This window comes from Carcharhinus amblyrhynchos, chromosome 8 (genome assembly GCF_965287045.1).
Source record: "Carcharhinus amblyrhynchos chromosome 8, sCarAmb.v2.hapA, whole genome shotgun sequence".
NCBI lineage: Eukaryota > Metazoa > Chordata > Chondrichthyes > Carcharhiniformes > Carcharhinidae > Carcharhinus > Carcharhinus amblyrhynchos.
The window spans coordinates 114681274-114704250 of record NC_137331.1 but is presented as its reverse complement, the minus strand read 5'-3'; the positions used below and the strand labels follow the sequence as shown (position 1 = coordinate 114704250).

The window sequence follows — 22977 nt, the reverse complement described above, 5'->3', positions numbered from 1 at the left end:
GGATAGAGGTGGAGAGACTCTTCCCGCTCAGAAAGGACAGTAGGACTAGGGGGCACAGCCTCGAGATAAAGGGTTTAAAACGGAGTTGAGGAGGAACTTCTTCACTCAAAGGGTGGTGAATCTCTGGAATTCTCTGCCCGTTGAAGTGGTGGAGGCTGCCTCGCTAAATATTTTTAAGACGCGGGTTGATGGGTTTTTGATAAGCGAGGGGATTAAGGGTTATGGGGAGAGGGCGGGAAAGTAGAACTGAGCCACGACAGATCAGCCGTGATCTTATTGAATGGTGGGGCAGGCTCGAAGGGCCAGATGGCCTACTCCTGCTCCTATTTCTTATGTTCTTATGTTCTTTATGTAATCCCCCCTGCCACTAAGGAGCAAGTTAACATGGCCAGTCAACCTAACCCACACATCTTTGGACTGTGGGAGGAAACCAGAGCACCCGGAGGGAAGCCAGGCAGACACGAGGGGAGCTCCACACAGTCACTCGAGGTGGAATTGAACCTGGGTTCCAGGCGCTGTGAGGCAGTGGTGCTAACCACTGTGCCATTATACACCCACTAATTTTCATTAACCAGCTGTTAGGAGGAACATGTGCCTTACTGAGGCTCAGTTGTACAGAGCAGTGCGAACAGCTTACTAATAAAGTGACTCTGTGGCCTCCTCACTCCTCAGGGATGGAACCTGACTTTCTTTCTCAATACCCCTGTGGAAGGGGATTTTAGAGCAGCCAGTTAGATTCACAGACAGATTTAGCCTTTCAGTGGCTAGAAGGGATTAAATGATTCAATCTAACGAGTTAATGTTAACAGTTTGCTCATATGTGAATACAATAACAGTATTAAAACAGAATGAATGTAATTTTAAAGTGTATATTGAAGTATTAAATGTATTTTTAAATTAAATGTATTGTTCATCTCAGTCAAAGATGAAAATGCTACAGAATATAATGATAAGATTAGAAGTTTAGAGCTGGCAGCCCATTAGTCAGCAGAACAAGTATTGGTAGTTTCAATTCCCAGGACGAATATTGAAACATATTTTATCAGAGAGGCACCCATTGTCCAGATATAAAAGTGTCTTTCTAAGGGCCCCAGATCTCTCTGTCTTAGCAATGCGCCTATGAGGAAGGTTTGGCTATAAAAGTGCCCCTGACTACAAAGCAACCAGGAAGTGGGCTTAGCCAACTGGGAAAACGTCCGGAATTAAATGGACAAATGAAATATCATTATATGGAGTGGCATATCGTTATTGACTGAGGTAATCTGTCTTGCACTGGACTGACATGTTAACGCTAAATGAAACTGAATCACAGCCAATGTGGAGGTGTATCTGAGATAACGAAGAGTATAATTGTTTTGTAATTTGGCTGAGTGCCTCAGATCTTTGGAGTGGTCTCATAACGCTGAACCTGGGCTATCTGACCCTCTGAAGGCCTCCCACAGCCGTTGGTTAATGTATTGTCTGTCTTGTATGATTTTTGTGTTTTAAAATAAATTTTGGCTACGTCTTTTGAATAGAGACTTTGCCTTTTGCGAGTTTTTTTCAAATAGAATCTAAGTTTTTAGAAATCGGCCACCATCTGAAAAGAAGTTCACCAATACAACCCATGAGTGAATTCAGTTGTTTTAGAAATTTGAACCTCCTTTGGCACCCACAACACAGAACCACTGTGTAACCCGATTATTTTAAGGTGCAGTTCCTGCTTGCTTTGATTTAGTTTACATTCTCTTTTAAATATCTGCTCTCCTCGCCGAAGTTGGTGATATAATCTTACCTGAGACGATGGACCTGTTCTGGGCTTCTCTCAATGTTTCTGGGCAGTCGAAGGCAAACAGGAACAGCCTCAGCATGTTTCATTACGAGGTGTTAACTCACCCCTCAACAGACAGAATGGCACTCTCTTGCAAGGATTGTGGCAACAGGGAATTATGTTCTTAATCCAGTAACTTGGATTTGTATGGCATCTTCAATACAGCAAAAATGTCCCAAGGGGCTCCACATGTGGATGCCAAGTCACAAAAGGAAATAAATATTAGCAAAAACAAAAAGAGAAAATGCTGGAAAATCTCAGCAGGTCTGACAGCATCTATGGAGAGGGAATAGAGCCAACTTTTTGAATCTGGATAACCCTTTGTCAGAGCTCACACAAAAACTTCTTCTTTCAGAACAAAGACCTTGGGGGACAGGGGGAGGCGGAGAGATTGAAGAAGGGAATTTTTGGATTCTTGTCCTGACCAGCTGAAGGTTCGGCTGCCAATAAAGGAACTAAAAAAATCCAAAATATACAAGTCGCCAGAACTGGGGGAAACACAGATATCATGGAGATCTGTGGGGCAGGAGGAGATTACACTGATCACAGGGTGCCCAGGCCTCAACTGAAAACACAATGAATAATTTTAAAGTTGTGGTGTTGCTGGACCAGTTGGCCATGCAGGCTAGGGATGTACTTGGTATGAGGTGAGAATGTCTGTCCTTGACATCTAGGCAGCATTAAACAAGAACAAAGAAAATTACAGCACAGGAACAGGCTCTTCAGCCCTCCAAGCCTGCACTGACCATGCTGCCCGACTGAACTAAAACCCCTTACACTTCTAGAGGCCATATCCCTCCATTCCCATCTTATTCATGTATTTGTCCAGACACTCGTTAAAAGTCACAATCGTGTCTATTTCCACTACCTCCCCTGGACGCGAGTTCCAGGCACCCACCACTCTCTGTGTAAAAAGCTTGTCTCATACATCTCCTTTAAACCTTGCCCCTCAAACCTTAAACCTGTGCCCCCTAGTAATTAACTCTTCCACCCTGGGAAAAAGCTTCTGACTATCCACTCTGTCCATGTCCCTCATAATCTTGTAGACTTCTATCAGGTCTCCCTTCAACCTCCGTGGTTCCAGTGAGAACAAACCAAGTTTCTCCAACCTCTCCTCATAGCTAATGCCCTCCATACCAGGCAACATCCTGGTAAATCTTTTCTGTACCCTCTCCAAAGCCTCTGCATCCTTCTGATAGTGTGGCGACCAGAATTGAACATTATATTCCAAGTGCGGCCCAACTAAAGTTCTATAAAGCTGCAACATGGCTTGCCAATTTTTAAACTCAATGCCCTGGCCGATGAGGACAAGCACACTGTATGCCTTCTTGACTACCTTCTGCACCTGCGCTACCACTTTCAATGACCTGTGTACCTGTACACCTAGATCCCTCTGCCTATTAAGAGTCTTAAGGGTTCTGCCATTTACTGTATATCTCCTGTCTGCATTAGACCTTCCAAAATGCATTACCTCACATTTGCCTGGATTAAACTCCATCTGCCATCTCTGGTCAAGTCTCTATATCCTGCTTTATTCTCTGATGGTCCTCAGTGCTATCCACAAACTGAGTAATCAAAGCAGTTACATTTTCCTTCAAATCATTTATATATATTACAAACAGCAAAGGTTCCAGCACTGATCTCTGAGGAACACCACTTGTCACAGCCCTCCATTCAGAAACACACCCTTCCACTGCCGCCCTCTGTCTTCTATGAACGAGCCAGTTCTGTATCCACCTTGTCAGCTCACCTCTGATTCCATGCGACTTCACCTTCTGCATCAGTCTGCCATGACAGACCTTGTCAAAGGCCTTACTGAAGTCCATGTAGACAACATCCACTGCCCTACCCTCATCAATCATCTTCATCACTATCTCGAAAAACTCGATCAAGTTCATGAGACACCATCTCCCCTTCACAAAACCATGTTGGCTCTCGCTAATACATTCACTTATTTCCAAGTGGAAGTAATCTTGTCTTGAAGAATCCTCTCTAATAATCCCCTACCACTGACATAAGGCTCACCGGCCTGTAATGCCACACTCCAGTGCCTGTTCGGGTACACTGAGGGAGAATTTAGCATGGCCGATGCACCTAACCTGCAAGGCTTTGGGACTGTGAGAGGAAACCAGAGCAAATCCATGTAGACACAGGGAGAACCTGCAGACTCTGCACAGACAGTGACCCAAGCTGGGAATTGAACCTGTGTCCTTGGCACTATGAAGCAGCAGTGCTAACCACTGTGCTACTGTGCAATGCAAGTAAGTTGGAATGCTGTGAATAGGTAACCCACCAATTGAAAAGGCTCTACACTAATGCAATACATTGTAATTTCTATATTCGAAAGAAACGTTAAGAAATATTTCATTGTTTGAACCCTTGATAATGGAATACATTAATGAAAAATACCCCGTTAGATCTGAATTCCAATGTTTGGCAATGCTTTTCATTTTGTCTTGTCTTTCAAGAAGTCCCCGAAATGATTCAAGGATTATGTTATTGGTCTGGAATGGCGACTCTGCAAACAAAGCAGTGTAGGCATTCCAAGGAAAGGTGGCATTATCGTATAATCATCATAGAATCCCTACAGTACAGATGGAGGCCATTCAGCCCATCAAGTCTGTACTGACCACAATCCCACCCAGGCCCTATTTCCATAACCCTCATTTACCCTGCTAATCCCCCACAGAATTTAGCATGGCCAATCAACCTAACCTGCACATCTTTGGACTGTGGGAGGAAACCCATGCAGACACAGGGAGAATGTGCAAACTCCACACAGACAGACAGTCACCTGAAGCCAGAATAGAACCTGGGTCCCTGGCACTGTGAGGCACCCGTGCTAACCACTGTGCCACTGTGCCACCCTTGAAGATATTTGAAAATATTTTGAACATTTCAATAAAAGGCCAAAAATGTCCTGGCAAATAAGCATGGCTGCGGGAAGAGGAATACTGATTTAATCCAGCCTTGTTCCTTAGGGTTGTGGGTTCAAGTCCCACTCTAGGACTTGGCCACAAAGATAAAGACTGACTGTCTAGGATGGTGTTGCGAGAGGGCATCGGAGTTGGAAGTGCAGCTTTTGGGGCAGATATTAAATTGCACTATCTTCTGCCTTCTCCTGTGGCGCTATTTTGAAGAAGAGTTATCCCGGTGTTCCGGCCAGTAATTATTCCTCAATCAACATCACAAAAAACAGATGATCTGGTCAGTGTTCCATTGCTGTTTGTGGGAGCTTGCTGTGCACAAATTGGCTGCTGCCTCTCCTGCATCACAACAATATTTCAAAAGTACGTGATTGGCTGTAAAGCACTTTGAGATGTCCTGTGATTGTGAAAGGTGTTGGATGAGTACTGGTCACCCTTTAGGAGGAGGGACCGTCTTGCCAATTACAGGAATGGATAGGGATATTTTTGTTCTGTGGCAGACCGGTTATAAGGAGCCGTTTCCTTTCTGATTCCTGATGCAAGACTGAATTATTAGATAATGTATAATTCCTGTACTGATACTGTGGATCTTTAATAGGACTTTAAAGATGATGTGCAGCGTTTTCAGACGATGTTCAGACACTCATCCAACACTGAGTTGTTTGTGGTTGTTGGGAATCATGATATTGGCTTCCACTATGAGTAAGTATGTTGCCATGTTACCATTTCAGCTGTACCCTGGACAGGGTGGGGGATATTGTCCTCTGTGTTTCTGCCTGTTGATTTTCTGTCTATTAAAAGGACCGTTTCAGAAATACTTCACCTAGCTATGCCAAAATTGGATGCAAGTGATAAATGTCTCAATCCAATCTCAAATATTATTGAGTACTGAAGAGTGATATTGGATTTGAAAGATAATCTCTGTTTCTTTATCCATAGATGCTGCAAGATTTTGCTGAGTTTTTCTGTTTTTATCTCAAAAATTTTTGACCTGAATTAAACAGTGTTGAGTAACTCACCTCCTGACTCCCCAGAACCTCTCCCCCATCTACAAGGCACAAACCAGGAGTGTGATGGAATACTCTCCACTTCCCCGGATGGTTACAGCTCCAACAACTCTCAAGAAGCTCCAAACCATCCACAACAAAGCAGCCTGCTTGATTGGCACTGCATCCACAAACATCCACCCCCTCCACCACCGACGCTCAGTAGCAGCACAGTGTACTATCTATAAGATGCACTGCAGCAATTCACCAAAGATCCTTAGACAGCACCTTCCAAACACACAACCACTTCCATTTCGAAGGACAAGGGCAGTAGATACATGGGAAGACCACCACCTGCAAGTTCCCCCCAGTGAATAAAAAAACTCATCAAAAGATTCAAACATTATGAATTTCTCATCAGTGGAAATAATTTCTCTCCATCCACCCTGCCATATTCCTTAGTCATCTTAAACATCTCAGTTTGATTACCCGTCATCCTCTTATCTACAAAGTTAGCCTGTGCAACCTGTCCTCCTCATTTAACCCTCTACAGTCCTGTTGTGAATCTGAGTGACATATCCTCCAAGGCCAGTATATCCTTCCTGAGATGCAGTACCCAGGACTTGAAAGCTGTTGTCAGTCAGGCTGGGTGCGGAACCTGTTGTGAAAATAAAGACCTGCGTTGTGATGCTAAAACACGCAGCTCGCAAAGCAAAATGCGACATGTGGCACAGTGGCACAGTGGCTAGCATTGCTACCTCACAGCACCAGGGGCCTGGGTTCAATTCCCGGCTTGGGTCAGTATCTGAATAGAGTTTGCACATTCTCCCCATGTCTGCCTGGGTTCTCTCCGGGTCCTCTGTTTTCCACCCACAGTCTGAAAGACGTGCTGGTTAGGTGCAATGGCCATGCTAAATTCTCCCTCAGTGTACCCGAACAGGCACTGGAGTGTGGTGACTAGCGGATTTTCACAGTAACTTCATTGCAGTGTTAGTGTAAGCTGACTTGTGACACAGAGAAATAAAATAAAACCAGGAATTTCAATTTTCTAATTAAAATTACTTTCCCACCTTCTCCCTCAAAGCACTGCAGTGATGATCAAAGCTGCAGAGTCTAAACGGGAAGAGTAAATTATTTAATTTTAATTGGACCGATAGATGGAAATATGGGAATGAGGTAAAAGAGACAGGAAAGGTTTCTTAAAAATTAAGTTTTTTTAAGACAACTTAAAAACAAAATAGTTTTATATGTATGTTTCAGTGCTGGAGAGGTGGTTCGTGAGTAGTTAACACATATCACTCTGTTACAAGTTCAATTACAGTTGAATGAATGGGGGTCTAACTTTTTCTGGTGTTTCTCGAGGTCAGGCAGCACAGTTTGTTTGACTGCTGTGTCTCAGCGATGTACCAGTGTAGCAAAGCTTGGGCAAGGTAACTTGTGACATCAACTTCCTGCTTTCTGCATTTATTCGTGTAGGCAACAGAAGTTGCTATCCTATTTACTCCTTCAGCTCCAAGCAGTGAATCCTACAGTGCTAAAAGAGGCCAGTTGGCCCATTGAGTCTGTACTGAACATAAACCCACCCAGGCCCTATTCCCATAACTCCATGCATTTACCCAAGTAATTATCCCCCTGACACTAAGGGGCAATTTATCATGGCTAATCCACTTAACCCGCACATCTTTGGACTGTGGGAGGAAACCCACGCAGACACAGGGAGAATGTGAAAACTCCACACAGACAGTGACCCAAGCCGGGAATTGAACCCAGATCCCTGGCGCTGTGAGGCAGAAGGGCTAATCAATGTGCCACCCCAAAATTGAATTCAAATTTCACTCTCTCCTGTGGTGGGATTTGAACTTAGGCTCCCGGAGCATTACCCTGGGTCTCTGGATTATTAGTCCAGTAATAATACCACTCCCTCCCCATTGCCTCAGTGTTACTTCTACTGCAAAATCCAGAGCAATGTTACGGAGAGAAAGTGTGGAAATTTAACTCCTTCTGGAAATCCAGCCTTTTCTCATTCTCTTAGGTTTATGTGAGAATTAGAGCATCACGAACTGTGACTAAATCTGAATCCCAGGTTGACACCCCCACAGGAGAAGGGGACTGTCTCTCATATATAAATACCCTCATTTCAAAACCTTATGCTATTTGTGTACACTGGGAGCCTTGAAAATTTCAATCGGGTTGGGGATGCGGGTGGGAAAGCCAGCACTTCCCGTTCTGTTCCCGACCTGAGAGGTTCCGGTAGCTGGGAAGTAAAGATTAGCCGAGGTTCAGTGATGTCATCCCACAGCTTAATAACATCAGGTGGATCGGCCCACAGAACGTTGGAGTTATTGTTCCGAGCTACGCATGGAAACTATTTGACCCAGCAAATTGGCACTGTTAATTTTCTCCACATATGCCACTTAGTCAGGGGTGAGTGATTGTTTTGATTTGTGTGCTGCCATGGAGTCCTGGGAGGCATCGTTGCGATGCACAGCCTCATTAACATGTACTACTGATGCCAACAAATCCGACTCAGCTTAATCCACCAGTGAGTAATCCCACTAAAAACTCCGACACCTCGAAACAGGACAAACCGGAATATAAATTACAATATTCAACCGCCACGTCTTTGTGGATGAGGCTGCCTCAAAAGAACAAAGAAAATTATAGAACATAGAACACAGAACATTACAGCGCAGAACAGGCCCTTCGGCCCACGATGTTGCGCCGACCAATTAAAAAAGCAATGACCCTCTAACCTAAACCAATCCCTTTCCATCCATAAACCTATCCACGGATCTCTTAAACGCCCCCAAACTAGGCGCATTTACAACTGCAGCAGGCAGGGCATTCCAATCCCTCACCACCCTTTGGGTAAAGAACCTACCTCTGACATCCGTCCTATATCTACCACCCCTTAATTTAAAGCTATGCCCCCTCATGCTAGATTTCTCCATCCGAGGAAAAAGGCTATCACTGTCCACCCTATCTAAACTTCTAATCATCTTGTATGTTTCAATAAGGTCCCCTCTTAGCCGCCTTCTTTCTAACAAAAACAACCTCAAATCCCTCAGTCTCTCCTCATAGGACCTCCCCTCCATACCAGGCAACATCCTGGTAAACCTCCTTTGCACCCTCTCCAATGCCTCCACATCCTTCCTGTAATGTGGGGACCAGAACTGCACACAATACTCCAAGTGCGGATGCACCAGAGTTTTGTACAGTTGCAACATGACATTGCGGCTCCTAAATTCAATCCCCCTACCAATAAATGCCAAGACACCGTATGCCTTCCTAACAACCTTATCTACTTGATTCCCAACTTTCAGGGATCTATGTACACATACACCTAGATCCCTCTGTTCATCCACACTATTCAGAGTCCTACCGTTAGCCCTATACTCGACACATCTGTTATTCCTGCCAAAGTGAATTACCTCACACTTTTCCGCATTAAACTCCATCCTCCACCTCTCGGCCCAGCTCTGCAACTTGTCCAAGTCTCCCTGCAAACTATGACACCCTTCCTCACAATCTACCACACCTCCGACTTTGGTGTCATCAGCAAATTTACTGATCCACCCAACTATACCCTCATCCACATCATTTATGAAAATTACAAACAGCAGTGGCCCCAAAACAGATCCCTGAGGCACACTCATTTGCTCCCACTACCTCCCCCCGGCAGCGAGTTCCAGGCATCCACCACCCTCTGTAAAAATTCTGCCTCGTACATCTCCTTTAAACCTTGCCCCTTGTACCTTAAACCTATGCTGCCTAGTAATTCTTCCAGCCTGGGAAAAAGCTTCTGACTATCCACTTGTCCATGCCCCTCATAATCTTGTAGATTTCTATCAGATTGTCCCTCAACCTCCGTCGTTCCAGTGAGGACAAACCAAGTCTCTCCAACCTCTCCTCATAGTTAATGCCCTCCGTACAGGCAACATCCTGGTAAATCCTGCCTTCTCATGTTCGAGCTTCCTGACTGTCTTACCCTCTGCACTCCCTGTCCATATCCTTTCAAATCCTTTTCAAGTTTAAGTCTCTTTATTAGTGTCACTAGTAGGCTTACATTAACACTGTAATGAAGTTACTGTGAAAATCCCCCAGACCAAACACTCCGCCTGTTCGGGCACACTGAGGGAGAATTTAGCATGACCAATGCATCTAACCAGTATGTCTTTCGGACTGTGTGAGGAAACTAGAGCACCCAGAGGAAACCCCACATAGACATGGGGAGAATGTGCAGACTCCACACAGTGACCCAAGCTGGGAATCGAACCCAGATCCCTGGTGCTGGGAAGCAGCAGTGCTAACCACCGTGACAACATGTCGCCTAAAGTAAGAAGTTGAGGTTGACCCTTAACTGCCCTCTGAAATTCCCTAGTAAGCCACTCAATTCAAGGGCAATTAGGGATGGGCAGTAAATGCTGGCCCAGCCAGTGACACCCACATCCCATGAGTGAATAAAAAAAACTTGGAAAATATTCTTGTGGTCTGTTACACATTTTCCATCTTCACATGCATTCAGCTGTCTTGGAACAGATTCCAGCGTATGTAATAAGAAGCAGAAAATGCTGGATAAACCCAGCATCTGCAGAGAGGGAAACAGAGTTAATGTTTCAAGTCTGTGTGACGTGTTTTCAGAGCGTGTCTGTGGTTCGTTTTAAGCAAGTCTGAAGTAAGAGTTAAATCCAGTGGCTCATTCCCTCCACTGTAGACTCCGATAATTGACATTACTGGATTACATTATTCATTTTCTGAGTTTGTGGTTTGTTCTTCTCAACAAAGAACAAAGAACAAAATCAGCCCGGGAAACAGGCCCTTCGGCCCAACGAGCCCGCACCGCCATCCCAACACCACCAGTCCCCCTCTCCACCCACGCCCCCTGTCTAATGTTTTATGGCCATCCAGATTGAGGGAAACTGATTTAGGGACAATTTATTCCTGCCAATCAGCCTAACAGCACATCTTTGGGGTGTGGGAGGAAACCGGAGCACCCGGAGAAAACCCACGCAAGCACGGGGAGAATGCGCAAGCTCCCACAGACACCGGCCCAAATCCATGTGTCTGCATAGCAATCAGTGATAGTCACTGAGCTGTCGTCTTGCCCAGTATCTGGTCCAGTTTAGGCACACACTAACGACATGAAGCAATCTCGAACAACCAAGAGCAGCCCAAGTACGATCCATCGTGTGTATGCCCCTCGTTGGACACAAGGCGGACCGACTTAAAACCTGTGAATGGAAAGAAAAAAACAATATTATTGTACTATATCCATTTACCTTACCAGGGACGCCCCAATGTTAATGACCCTTATTTAAAACAATCTCCTATATCCACCCATCTCCAACCCAGTCATGTGCCTGTCTAAGTTACTCTTAAATGACTCTAGTGTGTTTGCCTCCACCACCTCACTTGGCAGAGCATTCCATACCCCCACTACCCTCTGTGTGAAAAACCTCCCTCTAATATCTGTGTTGTACCTCTCCCCCCTTACCTTCAGTCCATGGCCCCTTGTCCTACGTGTCTCTATCAAAGGAAATAGCTTACCCCTGTTTACTCTATCTATACCCTTCATAATCTTATATACCTCTATTAGATCCCCCCTCAGTCACCGTCTTTCAAGGGAAAAGAGCCCCAATTTATTCAATCTGTCCTCATACCCCAGTCCTTCCATACCAGGCAACATCCTGGTAAACCTCCTCTGCACTCTCTCCAGAGTCTCCACGTCCTTCCGGTAGTAAGGTGACCAGAACTGGACGCAGTACTCTAAATGCGGCCTAACCAACGTTCTGTACAACTGCAACATTAGACTCCAGCTCTTATATTCTATACCCCTTCCTATAAAGGCTAACATACCATAGGCTTTCCTCACCACACTCTCCACTTGCACTGCCACCTTCAAAGACTTGTGCACTTGCACCCCCAGGTCTTGCTGCGATTCTATACTCCTTATGGGCTTACCCTTTATCATATAACTCCCCCCTACGTTATTCCGGCCAAAATGCATCACCTCACATTTATCCAGATTAAACTCCATTTGCCATGTATCTGCCCAATATACCAGCCTATCAATATCCCGTTGTATTGCCAGACACTGCTCCTCACTGCCCGCCAACCCAGCCATCTTGGTGTCATCAGCAAATTTGCTGATCACACCACCTACTCCATCTTCCAAATCATTTATATACACTACAAAGAGAAGAGGTCCCAGTACTGAGCCCTGCAGCACACCACTAGTGACAGACCTCCAGCTAGCAAAGGACCCCTCCACTACTACTTTCTGTCTCCTCTTTGCAAGCCAGTTCTCTACCCATCTAGATACCTGGCCACGTATCCCATGAGCTTTAATCTTCTCTACCAACCTACCATGAGGGACTTTGTCAAACGCCTTACTGAAATCCATATAGACAACATCAACGGCTCGTCCTTCATCAACCGTTTTTGTCACCTCCTCAAAAAATTCGACCAGATTCGTAAGGCAAGACTTCCCCTTGACAAAGCCATGCTGCGTATCCTTAATCAGATTGCAACGCTCTAAGTGCTCATACATCCTATCCCTAAGAATCCTTTCCATCAACTTGCCTACCGCTGACATTAAACTGACTGGCCTATAGTTACCCGGGCTATCCCTCCTACTCTTTTTAAACAGCGATACCACGTTCGCTATCTTCAAGTCCTCTGGGACCTCACCTGTGTCCAAAGAAGAGACAAAGATTTGCGTCAGAGGCCCAGCAATCTCATTCCTTGCCTCCCTCCTGAAAAGCAGCTACAATTAATGAACTGGAAATAAGCTATCAATCCTGCACGCTATACAAAGTGTTACCTTGTTGGTACATATATTAGCTCGACTAGTGTCCCTGCATTCAAATATTTTAAACCCTGTTATGGCATTTAAGTCTTTATTTTCTCTAGCATTTTAGGAAGTTCTTCCAAACCATTGGTTAAAATACTGTTTATGAATTCTGCTCTGCAATTGGAGCTGTGTTTATTGACCTTTGTCTGTTTTCTTTGAAGGGGTAAAACAATTTCACCATTATATTTAATGTGATAAATTTAAGGGTAGAATTTGAATTCAATAAAAATCTGGAATTAAATGTCTAACGGTGACCATGAAACCACTGTGATTGTCATAAAAACCCATCTGGTTCACTAATGTTCTTTAGGGAAGGAAATCATAGAGTCCCTACAGTGCAGAAAAAGGCCATTCGGCCCATCGTGTCTGCACCAACTCTCCGAAAGAGTATCTTACCCAGACCCACCCCATCCCAGAACCCCATGCATTTACCATGGCTAATCCACCCAACCTGCAAAGGAACAGCCAAGGTGGGGAATAGCAGAGCAGGTTTGATGGGCTGAGTGGTCTACTTCTGCTATTATTCATGTTATTAGGATTCTGCTTGTTTTCTGAACAATGTTTCTCCTCTCATAAGGATATTGAGACCCTATTGGAGTTTGGTTCTCTGGGCACCGGTGTTCTCTGGTTCCTCAGTCAATTGCTATTCTCCTGACTTACACACACACACACACACACACACACACACACACACACACACACACACGGAAGGTGGTGCGGTGGCATAGTGATTAGCACTGCTGCTTCACAATGCCAGAGACGCGGGTTCGATTCCTGGCTTGGGTCACTTTACATGTGCAGTCTGCCTGTTCTGCCCATGTCGTCATGTGTTTCCTCTGGATGCTCCAGTTTCCTCCCACAGTCGTGCTGGTTAGGTGCATTGGCCATGCTAATTTCTCCCTCAGTGTACCCGAACAGACGCTGGAGTGTGGCGATTAGGGGATTTTCACAGTAACTTCATTGCAGTGTTAACGTAAGTCTACTTGTGACACGAATAAATAAACTTACCCCATGTATTTCCACACACATTTACACTCCTGCAGTGCTCACCAACTAAGTGATTGCAAATAGGAACCCAAATGATTCCCTCCACCCACCAGCCCCACCAACTGAGATCACTGAGGCTAGTTACAGCGCCCACACCAATGTGCTGCCTGAAATCAGTTACTAGCAGTGAACAGGGGCTGAATCTGGGATCCTGCACTCTCTGACTCACTCGGTTATTCATGTATACACCCTAGAATTAATCATAGACTGAAGGAGACCATTGGGCCCATCAAGGCTGTGCTGCCTCTTTGAAAGAGCTATCCAATTAGTCACAATCCTTGATTCTATCTCTATAATCATAGATTCCCTACGGTGCAGAAGGAGGCCATTTGGCCCATTGAATCTGCACTGACTACAATTCCATCCAGGCTCTATTCCCATATCCGCACACATTTACCCTGCTAATCCCCCAAATTCTAGGGGCAATTTAGCATGGCCAGTCAACCTAACCAGCACATCTTTGGGCTGTGGGAGGAAACTGGAGCACCCAGAGGGAACCCACGCAGACATGGGGTGAATGTGTAAACTCCACACAGATGGTGATCTGAGGCTGGAATTGAACCTGGGTCCCTGGCGCTGTGAGGCAACAGTGCTAACCACTGTGCCACCCTTCATGCAGCACCAATTCAGAACACCTTAACTTGCGAAGGAGAGTAACTTTCCAAAGTAGAAAGCTTTTTGGGCATTAAAAGACGGTATCTTTTGAACACCAATGTTATATGCTAAAGAAAATCAATTGATTAAGGAATTAAAGTAAAGTAAAGCTTATTTATTAGTCACAAGTCAGGCTCACATTAACACTGCAATGAAGTTACTGTGAAATTCCCCTAGTCGGCACACTCTGGCATCTGTTTGGGTCAATGCATCTAACCAGCACGTCTTTCAGCGTCTGAGGGGAAGGCAGAGCACCCGGATGAAACCCACGCAGACACAGGGAGGATGTGCAAACTCTGCACAGACTGTGACCCAAGCTGGGAAACGAATCCTGGTATCAGGCTGTATGAAGCAGCAGTGCTAATCACTGTGCCACAGTGATGCCCATATACTGAATGGCTGTGGAAATGGGATCCCTGCCTCTCTGAATGTCAGGATTTAGAAAGTTGCTGATGAGCAGAGTTGAATAAGAGCATAGCAGTGTATTGTTGGATTTGCTGACCTTGTATCTGAGAATTCTGGGCTATTAATTTGGACCGTGAGAGGTTCATGATAAATAACCCCCCACCCCCTCATCACCACCCCCACCTCCACCACCACTTTAAACAATAGCTGCTGTAAAGCCTTTTCTGTAATCGTTTTCCATTTGCCTAAATTTTACTGTGTTAGAAATATTCATAAGATTTTTTTTGAGTAAAACTGAACCAAATATCTTTGACTTTTTTTTTCCAGGATGGATTTGTACAAATTGCAGAGGTTTGAGGTGATATTTAACTTCACTTCTGCAAAAGTGGTGACAAAGAAAGGAGTGAAGTAAGTGAAATCTAATTGTTTTTACCAACCCTAATGTATTGCTTGATAATATTTAATGGTTTGAAGAGCAGCTGGGATTCTGCAGGGATGCAGGGGTGGGGTGGGGACGGCGTATGGTGGGGGAAGAAGTTCCTAATTTGACTTCCTACATTTCGAGGCATGGTGACTCCCAATGATGTCTAAAGGTGTGTAGGTTAGGTGGATTGGCCATGGTAAATTGCCCCTTAGTATCTAAAGATGTGTAGGTTAGGTGGATTGGCCATGGTAAATTGCCCCTTAGTGTCTAAAGGTGTGCAGGTTAGGTGGATTGGCCAAGTTAAATTGTCTCTTAGTATCTAAAGATGTGTAGGTTGGGTGGATTGGCCATGGTAAATTGTCCCTTAGTATCTAAAGATGTGCAGGTTAGGTGGATTGGCTTTGGTAAATTGCCCCGTAGTGTTTAAAGGTGTGCAGGTTAGGTGGATTGGCCAAGGTAAATTGCCCCTTAGTATCTAAAGATGTGTAGGTTAGGTAGATTGGCTTTGGTAAATTGCCCCTTAGTATCTAAAGATGTGTATGTTTAGGTAGATTGGCCATGTTCAGTTGCCCCTTAGTGTTAAAGCTGTGCAGGTTTGGTGGACTGGCCATGATAAGTGAATGGGGTTATGGGGATAGGGTGGGGAAGTGGATCTAGGTCAAGTACTCTTTCAGAGGATTGGTACAGACTTGATGGGCTGAATGGCCTCCTCCTGCACTGTAGGGATTCTACGGCTTAGAAAAGTTAATGTTGGAGCAAGCCTGTTATTATTGTCAATGTTCGCATTCCCGACAGTCCTGATGATCAGAGCCCCCTTCCCAATCCATTGTGTGAGTTCTGGGGAAGCTACTGTTTGAGAAGCCTGTGAGTATTGTGATGCTGAAGGTGGATGGGGCCTTCTACTCATATACCATCTGAAGCATTGCGCCAGTTAGTTTTACCTTGGTAAATAGTCTTGGCTCCGTGTGGTTATATGTTTGTAATTTACATGTTAGATGGCTCGAAGGACTGAATGCCCCAGTTTTTGTTTGCTTCTATATTTACACCCCCAGCAATATAAAACAATAAAGACGCAACAGGATTTTTCTCTCAAAATAGACCGATTAAATCAAAGTTCATCTGCTGTAAATTCACTCTAACTTTCCTCTCCCTGGTTAGGTAAATATTAACTCTGAAAGCAAATAGCTTTGGCCTTTGAGATGCTCACATGAACTATGTACAGACCTATCCTGACCATTTCTTTCTGCAAACTAAGTCTCTCCCATTCAAGTGTCTTGTCACAGTGGCTCCTATCCTCATCTTGAAAGATCTCCGAGAAAGTAGTGAATCAGAGCTACTGTTTCAGGCTGGAACCTGTCCATTGATGGGTAGTGAGGTACTTTGCGAACCTCACCACAGAAAAATGAACACCATAACAACAAACAACTTCTGATAATTACATTGGAGCAAATACTGCGTGAGGCCAATGTCTGATAGTGGTTTATCATTGCACATCACAGCTTTGACCAGTTCAATGGAAGAAGATAGGAGCATTGTTAATCAGTACCTCCACTCCATTTACCCACTTTTGCTCTGAGTTTCCTGATGCACTTAGTCTTTATCACGTTTCTGTAGTCTTTTTAGAAGGAGCATTTTAGATTTCCACTGCCTTTTGTGGGAGCTAACATCTTTTTAACATTCATTTGTGGGGTGTGGGTGTCGCTGGCTAGACCAACAGTTGCTGCGCATCCTGAGTTGCCAAGGGGTGGTGCCTTCATGAGCCACTGCAGTCCCTGAGGAGCAGGCACACCCACAGTGCTGTTAGGGAGGGACTATTTTGATCCAGCCAGTGAAGGAACGGCAATATATTTCCAAATCAGAATGATGAGTGGCTTGGAGGGGAAACTTCAGGTGTGGTGGTGTTCCCAGGCATCAGCTGCCTTTGTCTTAGATGGTAGCTATAGTGGGTTTGGAAGGTTCTGCCTAAGGAACCTTGCTGAGATCCTGCAGTACACCTTGCAGATGGTACACATGGCTGCCACTGTTCATCGCTGGTGGAAGAATTGAATGTTTGTGGAAGGAGTAGCAATCAAGAGAGCTGCTTGGTCCTGAGCTGTTGTCCTAAGATGTTGAACTTCTTGAGTGTTGTTGGAGCTGCACACATCCAAGCAAGTGGAGACTATTCCACCATACTCCTGACTTCTATCTTGTGTTGTGGTTCAGCTCAGAACATAAGAACATAAGAACTAGGAGTAGGAATAGGCCATCTGGCCCCTTGAGCCTGGTCCTCCATTCAATAAGATCATAGCTGATTTTTGCATGGACTCAGCTTCACTTACCTGCCTGCTCACCATAACCCTTAATTCATTTACTGTTCAAAAATGTATCTACCCTTACCTTAAAAACATTCAATGAGGTAGCTTCACTGGGAAGGGAATTCCACAGATTCACAACCTTTTGGGTGAAGAAGTTGTGTGAAGAAATTTGAAAATGTTTTATGAAGCCTGCCTGGATCATAAGTTTTGCATCTTGAATTTGGCTTGGCTAAGCATGATATGGTTCACGTCAGGTATGATTCAAATGACCCACGAGGGAGCTTTCATCCAACAAATTTTATTTAAGAATATAGTTAACATGTATAGTAAGAAAATTAGCAAAAACTTCTATCAATTACAAACAAAAGACCAAGAACCATGATAATGTACAATCCTTAACAATATAGCTAAGATATATAAACCAATCCTAAATACAAAACCCTTTAAACAAATTCAACACAGCAAGTCTAATGCTCATGTGATACTGAAATTGAGTCTTTTGATTGGAGAATGAAAAACTCTCAGTCTTATAAGTTCTAGTAGCCTTGACACACCCAGAACAGTTTGAAGTCAGAACAACATCCCAGAACCCCAGGTAGACTCTCGTCAATCCACCAACAGCAGATTCACCCCTTCAGAAAGGCAAAACCTTGTTTTCAGATAAGCAGCAGAATTTCCAACAAAAACAGGGAGAGAGAGAAACACTTCTTTTCAGCTTGTTGTCCCTTCTAAAACTAAAACTAAAACTCAAATTGCAGGCAAACAGAAACAAAAACCTTAAACTCCCTAGGAAGAAAAAACAATCTGTCCAGAATCCATGTCCTTTTCTCCTAACAATGCAGGGTCATGAAACTAATCTTAGAAAGTACCTGAGGCCCCCTTTTAAGCCACTTAAGGAGCAATGAAAGGATACCTGGTAGACAGCTCAGCAGCAGTGAGAAACACTGAAGCTGTGAGAACTCCAGAGATCATGATTTTAAAAAACCCTTCTTAAAGGTACATTAACGCCACACTTGTAGTTGGTGGACATGCATTAGGGACAGGAGTCACTCACTACAGGATTCCGAGCCTCTTGTAGCCACAGTATTTATATTGTCCTGTTCAGTTTCTGGTCAGTGATAATCTCCAACATATAGATAGTGTGCGATCCAATGATGGAAATAGCATTGAATCCTCTCTTGTTGGAGATGGCCATTGCCAGGCACTTGTATGGTATGAATGTTATTTGCCTCTTGTCAACCTAAAATAGGTATTGTCCAGGTCTTGCTGCATTTGGACATGGACTGCTTTAGTATCTGAGGAATCGCGAATGGTGCTGAGCATTGTGCAATCATCAGTGAACACCACCACTCCTGAGCAACATAGTAACAAGTTTCACAACACCAGGTTAAAGTCCAAAGGTTTATTTAGAATCACAAGCTTTCGGAATGCTGCTCCTTCATCACTCACACAGATGCATCACACAAAGGGTGGTGAGTGTCTGGAACAAGCTGCCAGAGGTAGTAATCCTCAATATACTATCTTATGTAATTTTCTATCTTATGAGTTTTAAGGGGCGTCTGGACAAATACATGAATAGGATGGAAATAGAGGGATATGGTCCCCGGAAGGGTTTTAGTTCAGTCAGGCAACATGGCCAGTGCAGGCTGGGAGGGCCGATGCTCTCCTGTGAAATTCCTGTGCTGTAATTTTCTTTGTTCTTTAGCATTCTGAAAGCTAGTAATTCCAAATAAACCTGTTGGACTTTAACTTGGTGTTGCGAGACTTCTTACTGTGGCCACCCAAGTCCAACGCCAGCATCTCCACATCAAGGCTGACCAGCATCGATAGATCTTTTTGTAACACTGAGCAATGCATCATTTTGATGGACCTGTGGTCCGTTCAATGCCTGACAATTGCAATGCTAACCTGGAATGAAGCATACGTAAGCATGCTTAGGGTATCGGTGATCCTGGCAAAAACTGATAGTCCCATCCCAAAGTTACAGGCTGCTGTGGGTGCCATTACTGTAGATGGTGGTTTCTGTCCTTTGATCTCTGACTATTTGAGTGGTTTCCTGGGTCATTGGTTAGTGGATGTGTTGAGACCTCATCCATGAGTTCTCAAGGTTGACTCTTCTCGTGTTTGGGAGAATGGTGTACTTTGGAAACAAAACTATCCTGCAGAAGGAGAAGCTGACCATTTCCCCCCTTTTATTATTTTAAATAAAAATTTAGAAAAATGCAAAGATAATAGACGCTGTGAAATAAGGGTGCTGGTAACTTTTAGCCAAGAAACATTTGAAGTGCTTTATGCTTTCAGCTTTACGGAAAGGAGATCCAACAGAGGACAATAACATAGATGTCTGAAATACTTTTTTACAACGTGCAAAAGTAAAATAGTGTTAGGTAGTTTTACTCAATTCTCATAGACATGGACCCAGAGCAGGATCTGATGTAAAGACAATTGCTATAGCATCAGGAGGGTACAATGAAGGTGTTTTTTTAGAGATAGAGTAGAGCTGGATTCAGAGCAAATCACAGTAACATATCTTTATTCAAAGATTTGGAATCACTACAGCAAAGGAGGAAGAAAGATAGACTGACCATGTTCTCTAAAATCCAGGATGGAAGTGGGAATGGACAGAACAAGTATCTGGTGCCCGCCGGCAATGGCATCATCCACACAGACTAGAAATGCCATTACTTCCTCGGATAATCCACAATGGAAGGAGCTGCCAGAGGAGGTAGTTATGGAGAGAATTCTCCGGCCTCCGAACTGCATGTTTCTTGGTAGCGGAAAGTGGCATGTTGTTCACTAGTGGTGGGATTCTCTGCTCCCATTTCCCATTGATGCCACCCCACGCTACAGGGAAACCCGCAGCAGGGGGGTTACACTGCCAGTGAGACTAGAGAATCCCGCCAGCCGGGGAATTCTCCCTACATTCACATCCCTTCAAGACCCAACTTTTGATTACTTCCACTTTAAAAGTTTTCATGATCAAGACAACAGATTGTACCTGGTTTAGCCCAGGCTGCTCACATGAATGTTGGCGGAGTATAGGTATTATTGTGACTTGCTAACACAACTAAAACAGTGTTTCACTCTCCAGCACACTTTTCAATGTTCACAGAAAATAATCCATTAACAGTGGGACGGCACAGTGGCACAATGCTTAGCATTGCTGCCTCATAGCGCCGGGGACTGGGGTTCGATTCCTGGCTTGGGTCACTGTCTGAGTTTGAACGTTCTCCCTGTGCTTCTGTGGGTTTCCTCCGGACGCTCTGGTTTCCTCCCACAGTCCAAAGATGTGTGGGATAGGTTAATTGGCCAAGCTAAAATTAACCCTAGTATCATGGGGATTAGAGGGGTAAATATGAGGGGTTATGGGGATAGGGCCTGGGTGGGATTGTGGTCGATACAGACTCGATGAGCCTTCTGCACTGTGGGAATTCTATGAAAAATGTAGATGGAATGAAGAGTTATGTTGCTGTTTGTGTTTGCAGCTTCGTTCTAGTAAACAGCATTGCTTTGCAAGGAGACGGTTGTTCTATCTGTGAGAAAGTGGAAAATGATCTTCGTAAACTATCTTTCGCATTAAACTGTTCTCGAGAGGTAAGTTAAACAGCGTTTGTGGAAGAACTGGGATATTGCAATTGAAACACAACTTAAAATGATCTTATTTCCCAAAGAAAGAGATGACTGAATGGTAACTTTTAAAAAAGCATGAGATAAATACTGTAAAGGAAAAGTGCATGCAATGGGGGTAGTGTGGGGGGTGGGAGGACTATTTTTATTTGTTCATGAGACTTGTGTGTCGCTGGCTGGACCAGTGTTTATTTCCGATCACAATTGCTTTGGAACTGAGTGGACGTTACAGAGGGTGGGTGAGAGTCAACCACATTGCTGTGGCTCTGGAGTCACATATCGGCCAGAGCGGGTCAGGATGGCAGATTTCCTTCCCTAAAGGACATTAGTGAACCAATTGGGTTTTTACGACAATGGTTTCATGGTTTTCTTCTAATTCCAAATTTGAATTCAAATTTCACCATCCGCAGCGGTGGGATTTGAACCCGGTTCACCAGAGGATGTCCCTGACTCTCTGGGTTGCTAGTCCAGCAACAACACTGCCTCTCAATGGCTCTATTGCAAGCACAAATATGAAAGGCTGAAAGGCCTCCTGTGCTGTATGATTCTAACTCTGTAACAGTGAAAGTGTCGATCTCTATGTCATTTACTTTGATTCACACCTTGTAAGCATTAAATATTAAATGTAAACATTGCTGACGGTGATTAATTCAGTTCCCAGATTTGAGGGGATGACATTTGAAAATGTTTATTTCAAATAAAATATCTGGTTATTTATCTGGTCAAAATGCTCGTGATGTCTTGTATAATTAGAATGGTGCTGCTTTATCCCTCTTTCATTTCTCCATTCACTTTTTCACTTTCTGTACCTCCCAGTGTAGCAGCACATTGGCTATATCTTCTGGGGCAGCATGGCGGCAAAGTGGTTAGCACTGCTGCTTCACAGCGCCCGGGACCCGGGTTCGACTCCCTGCTTGGGCCATTGTCTGTGTAGAGTTTGCACATTCTCCCAATGTCTTTGTGGGTTTCCTCTGGGTGCTCCAGTTTTCTCCCACAGTCCAAAAGATGTACTGGTTAGGTGCGTTGGCTGTGCTAAATTCCCCCTCAGTGTAGTGTGGAGTGTGTCGACTGGGGGATTTTCACAGTAACTTCATTGCAGTGTTTATGTAAGCCTAATTAAACTTAAAAGCTTCACTTCAATTCCCCCATTCCCCAGTCTCCGCACCTTTGGATTTCTCATAAATCCATCTTGTGGATAGGTTTCACACAACCCTTTCTTCTTATTGCCTATCCCTAATTGCCCTTGAGAAGATGGTGGTGAGCTGCCTTCTTGAACCGCTGCAGTCCATGTGGTGTAGGTACACTCACAGTGCTGTTAGGGAGGGAGTTCCAGGGTTTTCAGCAACAGTGAAGGAATGGCGATATTGTTCCAAGTCAGAATGGTTTGTGAATCGAAGGGGAACTTGCCGGTGGTGGGGTTCCCATACATCTGCTGCCCATGTCCTTCTAGGTGGTAAAGGTCAGGGTTTGGAAGGTGCTGTTAAAGGCACCTTGGTGAGCTGCTGCAATGAATCTTCTAGATGGTACAGACTGCTGCACTGTGTTGGTGGTGGAGTGAATGTTGAAATTGGGATACAGACAGGCGGGCTGCTTTGTCCTGGATGGTGTTCAGCTTCTTGAATGTTGGTGGAGCTGCACTCGTCCAGGCAAGTGGAGAGATTTCCATCACACTCCTGACTTGTAGCTGGTAGACAGGCTTTGGGGAGTCAGGAGGTGAGTTACTCGCCGCAGAATTTATACACTGATTGATATTCTATTATTCACATAAAATAAAGTAAAATTAAATTGAAAAGGCCCAACCTTTGATCATGATAACTCTTTGTCAACAGCTGGACCCAAACCATCCCAACGAGAACTGTAAAGATAAGGAGACATTCCCAGCGTCAGCTCCGATTTTACTCCAGGTAGGAATCTGGTTCTCCTATGATAAGCAGTGTTAAAGGTGCTAGG

General features: G+C 44.4%; 1 protein-coding gene across 1 annotated transcript in view; it reads left to right on the top strand.

The window, feature by feature from the left end:
* The window catches only part of mppe1 (metallophosphoesterase 1), a 61722-nt gene that overhangs the window by 18727 nt on the left and 20018 nt on the right, over positions 1 to 22977 (top strand). The window contains exons 3-6 of the mRNA XM_080194998.1: positions 5336 to 5439; positions 15010 to 15090; positions 20886 to 20994; positions 22857 to 22931. Of these exons, the coding sequence (XP_080051124.1) occupies positions 5336 to 5439; positions 15010 to 15090; positions 20886 to 20994; positions 22857 to 22931 (369 nt within the window). The remainder of the gene's footprint in view (positions 1 to 5335; positions 5440 to 15009; positions 15091 to 20885; positions 20995 to 22856; positions 22932 to 22977) is intronic.